The sequence below is a fragment of the Tetrao urogallus genome, assembly GCF_951394365.1.
Source record: "Tetrao urogallus genome assembly, chromosome: 13".
In the NCBI taxonomy this organism is placed as follows: Eukaryota; Metazoa; Chordata; class Aves; order Galliformes; family Phasianidae; genus Tetrao; species Tetrao urogallus.
In genome coordinates, this window is record NC_136826.1 from 2,349,774 (window position 1) to 2,362,143 (window position 12,370).

At 40.8% G+C, this 12,370-nt stretch overlaps 1 protein-coding gene across 1 annotated transcript in view; it reads right to left on the minus strand.

Annotated features, from left to right (window-relative positions):
- The window catches only part of IL1RAPL2 (interleukin 1 receptor accessory protein like 2), a gene marked incomplete at both ends in the record, with an annotated part of 319,468 nt that overhangs the window by 160,582 nt on the left and 146,516 nt on the right, over window positions 1-12,370 (minus strand). The window contains one exon of the mRNA XM_079541946.1: window positions 2,093-2,366. Within this exon, the coding sequence (XP_079398072.1) occupies window positions 2,093-2,366 (274 nt within the window). The remainder of the gene's footprint in view (window positions 1-2,092; window positions 2,367-12,370) is intronic.

Genomic DNA, 12,370 nt, shown 5'->3' on the forward strand with positions numbered 1-12,370 from the left:
TTTCTGTTAATACAGTTTTCATATTTGCTAAGTTGTTTTTTGACTGGTAAAAATGGGATCCAAGCAAACTGGGGGAGATTGCATTAGGTGTTGCTATTGCCTTTGGCATCCTTTCTGCAGAACGTGTTAAAAACCCTTCATGTTCAATTCCACTCATCCATCAATGGAAGTTCAAACATTTGCTCTTCACTTCAAGCCAGAAACTTCTGGGATGGGAACCTCCAGTTCTCACCTGTGACCTCACAATGCTCACAATGCAGCTGATTGCCGTTAACAACTAAAATGCAAACATCTGCTTATCCTCTGCTAAAAAAAATAACAGATTGATAAAGCTGAAATTACGCAGTTAATGGTGTGGTCAGTCTACCACAGACATGTAATCTTGTTTCTGAACACTACACCTAACCTCATTCTAATGAAATTAAAGTAAATCACTACTGCTGTTTCCTCAGCTATTTTAAGCCACCTATAATTTTACAGACAATAACAAGAAGGACACATTCTTGAATTTTTGAAAGAAAAATAAGTTAACTCAAGGAAGAAACACGGTCTTTTATATGTAATCACTGCATATAATATTCTGCACTCCCACATAAATCTGAAAAAGGCAAAAATATCAGCAATTATATAAGAAAGTTCTAGCACAAACAAGAAAAACACATAACTGACAGGGAAGATGTTACTGCTGTACAATGTCTTCCAGAAGCAGGCCAAGAAACAGTTTTTATCTGAAAACAAGAAGGCATGAATTATTGAAGAACTTGCCCATTTGTTACCAGAAGTACTTTGTCATGTAAATGAGCAAAGGGTTTTGAAATTTCCTAGATAAAAGCAGGTCCCAGAATTTGATTTAAGAGCAATTCTTCGTTGTTCACATAGGATTTGCAGAAACATTTCCAGGAGTATTAAACTAGTAACTTGATAATCACAACAGCTACATCTTATGAAAAAAGTACAGCTCTCCTGAAACACATAAATCACCATCTCTGTAACGTTTCAAAATCATGGAGTTCACGTGGCCTCAGACGTGCGATGGAGCTGCTAATAAGAGAATAATAAACTCTGAAAAGCTACAACACAGACTGAATAGTGAGCCTGGAAGACGCATCTGACAACCAGACGGGACGCTGGTTCCCTTTACATACCATGCACCACAGCACAGGCTTTGATTTTAGCACCAGTACTGAGGATCAGAGCAGACAGAGGCAGGTTGAGGCGAGGCAGGAGCACGTAGCAGAGATGGAGAGAGCAGCTTCTGGGCTCTGAACAGTGCTGTTATTTATGTGCAAATATTTCATATTAAATTCATCAAACCTGCATAAAATTTCAGTCTGGAGCAGCAGACAAGGATGAAACTTCATTTTCTACAAGCAAATTGCTTAAACACTGAAACATACATAAGGAGTGTCTGTAAAGCTCTTCTTAATTCAAAACTGATCACTTAAGGGATATTTATTCATTCATTCCTAAAGAGTTTTAATTTTTATCCTCTCATTTCAGGCATAGAGCTGGTATTGGCAATGAACACGATGGAAATCACGAGCTCCAAAATATGTGAGGCATGCATTTCAGCACCTTACCAAGTGAGGTCAGCTTCAATTTATTAAAAATCTTAAATGCATTTGAAAGTAAATATTTCCTCAGAGCCAGACAGAAATCAAACTCCCTATGGCCCAAACTCATCAGAATCGTGTAACCTGCGTCTAAACTCTCGAATAACTTTTTAAAGTTAAAAGCAAAGGGTAAAAAGAAGTCATAAAGCTACCAGATTTGAGAGCTCATTTATGACTTGTCACCTGGGAGGATTGGAAGATTACTTGACCAAAATACTTAATGATTTAAGAACTATCTAGTTACGAAGGCTTATGGCAAAATGTGAATTTGCAAATGCTTAATTATAGCTCTTGAAAGAGGTAGCTATAATTACTAGAGAAACTAATTTTAAGACAGAGCACTATATGACAAATATAATTAAGAGAAGAAAAATAATGAGTATATATTAACTGCAAGAGTACCTTAATCATGAAAACTAAAGAAAACATTTGAACAAGATAATCTATACATCTTAGCCATACTTTAACACAGTACTCACCTTAGAACACATGTGTAGAAACCACTGTCTTGCAAGTCAACCGAGTGAAACCATATTGAATCTTCATCCTTGCTCATTCTAACTTCAGAAAATATAATGGGTTCTTCTAAGTCTCCTTTGTTTTTGTACCACATAAGCCTAAGACCTGTGCTTTGGGCCATGCTATAATTAGTTCTGATATAGCTGTAGAAAAGGGCACATTTCACTCGGACTGGTTCACCTGCCAGAGCCATGTATGTCTTGAGATCCACTGACCAGTCAATGCAACCATCAACTGAAAGCAAAACAATAATAAAGAAATATTAGATACAGATATATTTCTCAAGGTAGCGAGAAGCAGCCTATGAAATGCAACACAATTAATCAAAAGAAACGAATATTTGTTTCATAACAGGGTGATAAATCTGTGGCAGCTATTAGATATTAAATGGTTTCATATATTTTTTTATTAGTTACATGTAAACATAAAATATGCAGGCTGTAAGAGCAGATTATTATTATAGCACATTAGATCTGCTCAACACAATTTCTTTAGAACATTGTTTCCTTCATCTATTTTCATTAATTCTTTAATAAATAAACCAACTGTCTTCACTTGCTCAAATGAAACACTTTTGAATTCAATAATTCTTTGTTGGAGGAAAAGTATGTTGGTATCTGATCCTAACACTTCCATCCATCTCTGCTAGTTACATTACTTTAGCAATAAAAGATGTGGCCATTATTCTTTTCTCAGGCAGTTCCACTTAGCCTTTTCTTTTTCCTACAGTCTACTCAAACTACAGAGACAGTAATATGTCCTAGAAGACACAGCCACAACATGCTGCAGGACACAACTGCAACATGCTGCCAACGCCACCACGCTGACATAGATCCTGTACAACTACAGAAGGGGATTGTCTGATGTTCTGTTCAGCAAACACTTTTGAAACTGGGCTCTCACAGGGTTGACGCTTCAGTTTAAAAGCGACTTTGTCAGCCAAAAGATTAATTCTCCCTACATTTTTCCTCTCGTTACTTCTAAATCATCTTGGTTACAATGTAATCCTAGAACATATATACATATCAACAGGGAATTTTCCCTCACATATCAAAGACCTTTTCATTCCATCTTTTTTATTCCTAGAAAACCAGGAAATCTTAAAGCCAACCAAGAACATGACCAAAGAAAAAGACTGCAAGGCAGACCGGCAGCAGGCAAACACATTGCCTAAGATCAATACACTTGATCAAATATATATTTTGCAGAATTTCTAGATCGTATCCAGCCACATGTAACTGAAACATCTTTATCCTTGATGTACTATTTGACAACTTCAACCTTACATCTTCTGCATTTAGAGCATCAATTCTCCAAATCTAACTGTTGAATGCTCTCATGTACATATCATTTCACAAACACCTTCAATAGCATTCACTCTTTATATGACTTTATTTATTTCCAAACAAATGTACTGAGCCAAAATATGTAAATATGCAGGAATACCAGATCCAGTACTTAATGTCCTTTCCTAGCTTTAAATTACATTTACCATTTCTTCAGGCTTCTCCTGAATCCTCCAAACCAGTCATGGCAAATGAGAGAGTTTACTTTCCCCGTAACTTTGCATCAGCTTCAATTGTACCATGACCACAGCAATCAGGCAGCTGAACACTATTTTAAACCCATTCATACATTTCTAATACATAAACTTTCACGCGACATCTTGGTAAAACCAACAAACACAGCCCAGGACAGGAGGAACAGGAACCCATGACTCAGAACTGGATGCTCGGTGTCACAAGAGCAGTCAAAGGCAATGGGAGATGGGCCAGAGCCACCTTCTGCCACGCACCCAGCAGCAGCCGCTGCTTGTGCCAGCTGACTTCTTGCTTCAAAAAAGCCCCAAGGCAAAAATACTCACTGCGGTTACATACACACAGTTTCTGTTAACTTCTATTTTTACCGCCATATTTCTTTCTCTGGAAGCACATTGAGAATTACATGAAATGCAAAGCTGGAAGCAGTTCACTGACGTCCCTTCCTTACTGCTGCAGCATCACTTCCCCTCCTGGGTTTTCCCTGTGAAAGTTTAGTGCCACACAGAACACGACAAGTTTGGCTAATCATTGCTTGAAAATCACATATTGAAATATTTGTCCTCAACGCATCCCCTCTATTTTTATAAGATCCTTTTTATCATCAAAGCTGCATGCTAGAAGTCAAACAGTCTCTTGCTAGGACCACATCACACACTGCCCCCTTCCCTCTCTGCTGTGCAGTGACACAAACACAGGCAGCCAGGAGCAGAGCTGGGATAGGAATCCAAATCCCCCAACTCACTCCAATCCGTTTTTACAGTTAAGCACTGCTCCGACGCCATGAATAATTTTATATATATAGGTGGCATTAAGGGCATTTGCATGGAATTGGTCTCAATGCAGAGCTTTGTCAAAGAAGCTCTGTGCTGTTTTGCTGCTGTTGTTTGTGGTTTTTTTTAAGTCCTTTTCTTTAGGTAGGTGCAAGCTTACAAGTAAAAAGGATTGCAGAGTTTACAGCCTCATTCTCCCAGTACGGAATGTCAAAGGAAACGTTGAGCAATCCAGATTTCTCATCTGCATTCTCCAGGACATGCAGACACTCTCAAACACTTTTCTTCCCCTTTAGTTTAGCAAAGTCACAACACTCTAAGTAGACGCGTAAGCTCAAATGAACAGGGGTGTCCAGAACTGGAATTCAGATCCAAACTAATTCCGCCAATCCAATTAACTCTGTCAATCTTTTGTCAATCTAATCCTGTAAATGTCATCTAAAGCTTTCAAACCTGTGCTGGCTCAGCAAAGTTAAACCACAGTAAAGAATAACTGATGTCCAGGTACACGCAGAAAGCCTTCCGGTCAAGCAGAAACGTGCCGGTTTTCCATTATCACAAAGCAGAGCCACAATTACAAAGAGTTACGCAGTTAGGCTCTGACCTAGTGTGGAAATCCAGCTTTAGAGGCTGTAAATGCCGCTGTTTCCCATAAAATTTCCCCCACAGCCACACCAGACACTGCGTTTTGACAAGCACAGCCCAAAGAAGCATTAACCGCCCTTCATCTCCCTCAGCCTCCACTCTCACTTGAAAATTTCTTCTCCCATCCGCCAAGCACTTTGCTACTGTTTTCTTCAAAATTACAACTGCTGAACTGTTACATCTGTGTTACAACACTGGAACAGATGAAAGATGCAGGAACGGTCGCACGAATCAGGACAATAGAGATGCAAGGCCACTGCTGGCTGCCCAGCAGTGCGAGGCTGGGCTGGGGCTCTCCAGGCTGCGGGGGCACTTGTGGCCTGGGACACAACGAGCTGATCACAGTCAGCACCTGCATCCCAAAAGGAGAAACGAAAGAAAAGAAAATTTACACTGGGGCCTTCTTCCCATTAAGGATGGCCAAGGGGAAGAATTCAGCATGCAGGCCGGCCCTGGGCAGTGAGCAGAGCACAGCCAGCAGTGGCTGCAGCAGGGCGCTCCTGCAGCGCGTGAGGTGCTCATCACAGAGAGCACAGCCACCGTCCTTTGCAGGGCTGATGACATCTGCAGAGGGGAGGGGGAAGTCTCACAGAGCTCCCTAATGAAATCTTAGTTTTTGAAGAAAGGCTAATCAAACAGGAGATGACTTTTTCCCCTTACTCTCTTTTTCTTGTTAAGTACGGTCAGGAATATTCCCACTTATGAAGCTGTAGAGGCTTAAATCTAGGTCAGGCTCCCTGCGCTCACATGGAAGCCGGGATGTTTCCTCTCGCCGCGCTGTCAGTCACTGGAGCGTGTGCATTGTCAGATTAATTTGGAGCATTCTCCAGGCTGTCATTACAAATGGCTGCAGCTGCCTAGGTGGAGTTTAGCGCTCCATTATCAAGAACAAAGTTTGCTGTCATTCTGGCTGGGCTGGATCTCAATATGTAAAGAAATTAGGGTGCTAAGAAGACAAAAGCGATGGCGTTAGAGACACCATATTAAAAAAATGTATATATCTTTCCTCTGCTACCTAATAATTAGCTGATCCTTAATAAATGCCTGATTGAGAGCTCATTCAGATCAAATCCTCTCCGTCATGAGCGTATTTCAGACAATTTCAGCTAAGACAATTCTTTGAAATATGCTCTAAAATTTAGAGCATTGAGACAATATAGAAAACATTGTCCCATTTCTAGCCTGGCTTCCAGAGGAAGTAAGGCTGCCCGTCTGTCTGTCTGTCCCACATCTCCAGCAGAACACTGACTGAATGCAATCCTATTTCGTAGTACGTGAAAGGGCTGTGCTACAGGAGAGCCCTGCATGGGTGCAGGAGAGCTCTGCAGCACTCAGTCACGGTGGGCGCACTGCAGGACCATCCCAGCTCTCTGTCCAGGCTACAGCTACTTGAGGAGACGGTGAATTGAAACAGAAGGTTTCAAATTTATAAAATAAAAAACATATTAAGTCAGCTGACAGTAAGTTACTATACTTCTGTGTTAGCAATCACCCAAAGTGTGCACTGCACCTCCTTCCCTAATATTTCCTGGCTATTTGCTGCTATTCTTATTTTGAATAAATCTAGACGTCTAGGGATTCTAGATGCATTTTAACATGAACCATAATAATTTATGAGCAATTACAAAAGAGCATGTACATAGCCTCTAAGTAATTTGTCTTTCTGCTTGCTGTCATACACATAATTTTTGCACTGTGAATCTGCCTGTAATAATTTTTGTAGGGATCTGCCACCTACAGTAATTTATATCGCAGGATTGTTAAACATGTTTGCCTACCTTGTTACCTGAAATCTCATTTTAAATTGAAATCATCTACAAATAAATAATTAATAAATAAATATGCTAGCTAATGTATTAAATTTATTGCTCTACAAAGCGAGAAATGCCTGCGACTGTAAATATTTAGGGGGAAAAAAAAAAAAAGAAAAAAAAAAAAAACCCACGAAAAAACAAACAAACCAAAACCCAAAAACCATTCCTTGGAGTTATATTTTATTTATATATCATCCATAGAATGGCAGAGCCTGGGAACTGACATCCATAACGTTTGGAATTTGCAGGCACGTAGCAACAATGCAGGAACTCAGGGAAGAAAGACCGAATTGGGATGAAAATTCTGGATGCTCAAAGGGGAGAAGTCATTTACAGCCCCTAATTTTAGGTAAGTGGGTATTTTCAGGTCTTAACCCTAAAGGAAAGAGGATTTGCTCTACTTGAGCAAACCCAGTAAGGCTTTTAATAGCTTTGGTTGGATGTGATCTTCACAAAGGCTCGGGGTATTACATCAGACTCACCATATCAACTGGTTCCACATCTCTGCCCTTTTGGCTGTGCTTTAATTCAGCTAGAGTACTGGCAGATCCTGCAGCCCCTCATTGCTACAAGTCCTGTCTGTCACCTGAGCCCAGCACGAGGCCCACGGCCACCCTGCCTGCTCCCAGCACACTTCATGCCCCAAGCAGTCAGCTGCCTGAGCCAGCCACAAGCTGACTGCCATCCCCTGTCTCTGTCACTCATTCTTCAATGCTCCAACATTTGGGGGAAGATTTGCTGGTCAGAGAACACATTTCTACTAAGATTATTGATCGTGTGCTCTTCAAAACCACAGATGTCACCTGCCGTGTACAGGAAGATCTTTGCCTGTACAACTCCCTCAGCTTAGCTGACCTATCAAACCAGGTAATCAGAGGACACAGCCATAGCAATTAATAAAAATCCACTCTCCAGAAAGACATCCAAGTCGTCTCTCTTCTCTCTCCAGCCTTGTACAACGCTTCTCCAATTGGTTCCACTGTGTGTTTTGTCTCCGCCATGCTGTTACAGGAAAACTATCAGAGGACAAAAGAACAAAAAAAGTGGGGGGGAAGAAGAGATACATTCATCTCCCTACACAGAAAGCAATTGAGAAGATTTCATTCCCAGACTTCATGCCATGCCCTTGGTGCTTGCGATGCATCCCACCTTAGCATGGCCTCCTCTCCTGACAGATTCCAGAAGCAGCTTCAAAAAAATTGCAGATACCGATGGCTTACAAAGACTGCAAGAAGCACAACAGCTACACAAATGATCACGCAAATACCTCGTAGGTTCTCTGCTCTCATCTCCATCTTATGAATGGTTTCTAACAAGATTTAGACCATTCAAGTTTGCTGGTGAAAAGTTTTGGATTTTCAAGGCATTTAAAAGTGCAAATATTTAAGAATTTCTATATCAAATTATTTTGAGTGCAAAGAAGCTTCATTAGACTTAGCAATGTGCAATTATTTCTCCAAGTCTGACTTAGAAATTAAGAATAAAAACACAAAAAACATATCCTTATATTTGCCTGATTTTTTTTTTTTTTTCCAAATTCTGATCAAAGCTTACAGCATCTCTAACACAGGCTTCAAGGTTTTTAAGATTTTTATGCGTTCATTTTTCTGACCATTATTTCTTCTAAGGCCACAGCTAAACGACCCCGCTCAAATGTCACAGATTCCAGCCGAACACTCATAATTTCCTCTGAGGTCAAACAGACTGTAAATATACACTGCCAGAGGTCCAAATAACTACGGATTGCTCTGTCCTGACTTACATATGCATATGGAGGCAGAAGCATTTTATTCTCAAATATGTTTTACTCAAAATGCAAAAGAACACAGTAGTAGATAAAAAATCTGTAAAATTTTCTAGGAAGAGACCAAAGCCAGCTGGATCCTGAAAAAATCCTCAGCTTCCAGGAGCCTGGTACATTAACGAGGTCAGGAGAGGAGAAGGGGAGGGCACTAAAGCAAACTGCTTAAATTGCAGCCTATCTAGCCTAAAAACAAGAGTTTGGTGACCTTGATCTCCTAATCACTTCAGGATCTGGCAGATTTTTAAAGAGTTTCTGTCAAAGTGAACAATACAGAAATTGGAATGAATAAATCGCTTTGTGTAATGCCTTCATTCTCCACTGCCACCACAGTGTAAGAGGCACCCCAAAAATCAACAGCAGTAGTGCCAGGACATAGAGCAATGAAGATTTCATACTTGATAGCTTGATGCTCTTCTATATGTTATGAAGTCCACAACTGAGTTTGAGAGGTGCCTTTGCAGACGTTTCCCTCTGGGCTGCAGCCCCTCCTGCTCTGGGGTGGAGACATTTGGAAGAGTTGTGGGAAAGATCATTTCCAAAGCTCCTGCCTCTGTCCGTTCTGTGTCTTTCCTCCTACAGGACTAAAGTCAAGTTGCTGATCTGCAATGAATATGTTACCCAAATAACTGTGCTACTTTTCTGATTTGGAGATCTATAAATGAATTCCCCCCCTTTTTTTTTTTCAACACTAGACCGTGAAATACCTGGCAAGAGACCTTTACCCCACTAGCAAAGGGACTAGCAGCAAAGGAATTGAACATTGGAAGTTCCACACAAACGTGTGGAAGAACTTCTTTACTGTACAGGTGACAGTGCACTGGAGCAGACTGCCCAGAGAGGTGGCAGAGTCACCTTCTATGGAGGTATTCAAGACCCGTCTGCATGGCTGCCTGTGCAACCTGCTTTAGGGAACCTGCTCTAGCAGGGGGTTGGATTTGATGATCTGCTGAGGTCCCTTTCAACCCCTGCCATTCTGTGATTCTGCGATTAATTTCCACAGAACCTATGCCCCTTGGATTGGAGTGAGTGGCCTAAACAGTTACACAGCATTACACCTCCCGCCTTGGACTGAACAAGCACCTAAAACTTCCCTGTGAAATGCTAAAACTTAAATGCTATAAACAAACAACTCAAGCACACAACTTCTCAGTGCAAACTCAAGCACAAAAGCAATTACACTGCAATTCGGCTGTTCACCCTGCTCTGAAATCCATCTAGACGCCAACTTTTTTTTCCCCACATAAAGTCTAATAATTCTCACAAATACTTCCAATTTTCAAGATCCTGAAAGGGGAAAAAACATTTTCCTGACATTTTCCACAATGAATGCTGGCCGTTTTTATCAGCTTTTTTCCATCAACAAATGGTGCAGAAGCACAAAGACAGATTTCCCAGCATCTCCGATAGTTTTTTGGTACACAGAACTACCATGAGACAAATTAGATACCAAATCTTGTTTTCTTTTTCTAAGAAAATAGGAAATAATGCCTGAGGTAAATAACATGTAAAACAGACTGAAAATACCACGTTGTGCTTAACAATTTTATCATACTGAAAATTTCAGGTAAGGAGCAACACAGTGAAAATATGCCCTATACATAAGGCAAACACAATTACTACTTTCAGTGTTACTGACTATCCAGGAGCTCTTTAAGAGCACTGAGAGTGTTTTAATATTCTCCAGCAACATACATTAACCCAAGCAGACTTTCATGCACCCTGTTTTTAAGTCTTCAGCATCACGCAAACTTTGGAAACAAAGCTGAATTCATTTCAATAATTGATGAGTCTCTTTTCCTTAGTCCCTTTGAATAAAGCTACTGAAAGTAAAGTAAATGGAAACTAGATCCCAGATCAGGTAGTTGCAGTCTCAATAATCACACAATAAGGAAACTCTATATTCACTGCTTGGTATTCCCAGCAGGGAATTGTAGGAGAGAGCTATGAATAATAAGAATTTAAAATTAAAGAGAATGAAACTCTGTTGATTTCCTGGTCCCTATGCAGGAGACGGACTGGTGAACACACACAAGATTGTTTTGGATTCCATCTGTTTTTCAAGTATGCAGATAGCATGAGTTGGGTTGTGCACTCTGAGGACACAGTCTCTTGAATTCAGGTAAGGTTAGGAAAATGGACTCCCCGTTGAATACAATGGGCTAAATTCATTTCCTCTGCTCTCTGCAGAGGGGAATCCTGGAGTGACACAGACCTGCTGTAAGGGCTCTCGCTCCATCTCAGTCATGGCAGAGGAGAACTGCTCAACAGAAGAAAACAAGACTATCAGAAGAGCCTGTGGATAATACCACATCACAGTACAAGAGGAAAGTAGGGCTGAAGCAACTGGATGTTGCTCCTGTGGTTTGGCAACAGATAATATTTTGTGCATGGTTTGAGCAGTTATTCACAGGGACACCTCACTGTAGGAAGCCTTTCCCATAAACACCCATCTCCAGGAGCACACAGGAACACAGCAGTGCCACTCTCCACTATACTCTCTAACTTACCCAAAACCATCCCTTGATGGTTTCTTAGAAAGCTGTACTCAGCTCATCAGAACATAACCAAGTGCTTTACAGAACTAGAACCCCATCAGAAAACAGTAGGTAAAATGAATGTCTTGAAGTTCATCTGAATTTACTTGCAACTAATAAAAACATTTGGTCCTTTGTTTTGTCTCTACACACTTGCCTTTAGATACATTCTACAACTGCTATGCCATTCCTCCTGCTACCTGGCATAGATAGTGTGAGCTGCAGTGAGCCAACTGCCATTTCCATTTGCATGACAAGTTGACTCGGACTTGAAAAGGTTGTGACCCACACTCTAACCTAGGTTGTAATTTCTCCTCTCATTTCAATACATCAGTTCCATGTGCTGAGCAGAATTTGGATGGGAACTCTCCTGGCAGCAGAACACACTGCATTTCATCTCAATAAAATGAACACTTACAAATCAAAACAACATTGGCTTTTATAGAACAACTACAAATAGAATTGTTAGAGGGTCACTTGACTAAAAGTTGTCTGTCACCAATGAAATTACAATGTGCTCTCAAAATGAGACAATAAACAATAAACTCCATTCTTCAGACCTCTGCTTCCATTTAAAATAAACAAGCACTACTGAATTATTCTTCTTATGAGATATTATAATTAAGTGTAAGAAAGAAACGGGAAGTTATGATTTAAAAACGAACCTGTGTTAGACATCTCTCTCTAGGAGAAGAAGCAAGCTGTGCTGAGTGCTGAGCTCCATAATGCAATGTTTCACATGTTTAGGATCACCTTCATGACAAACACATAGTTCTTCTAAGATTTGCCCATCACAACAGAAATAAGAGCATACTCCAGCACCAATTTGCAGGCAGCTTCACACCACTGCAATAATGTATCTAACATAAATATGACAAATTGGAGGGATGTGGATTTGATGGGTGACCACCCGATGGATAAGAAATTGGTTGAGAGGCTGCAGACAGAGGGTGGTGATCCATGGCTCTGTGTCCAGGTGCAGGCCGGTAATGAGTGGCGCCCCCCAGGGCTCTGTCTTGGGACCGGTGCTCTGTAACATCTTCATCAGTGACACTGATGACGGAATCGAGTGCACCTTCAGCAAGTTTGCTGCCAACACCAAGCTGAGTGGTGCGGTTGTCATGGTGGAA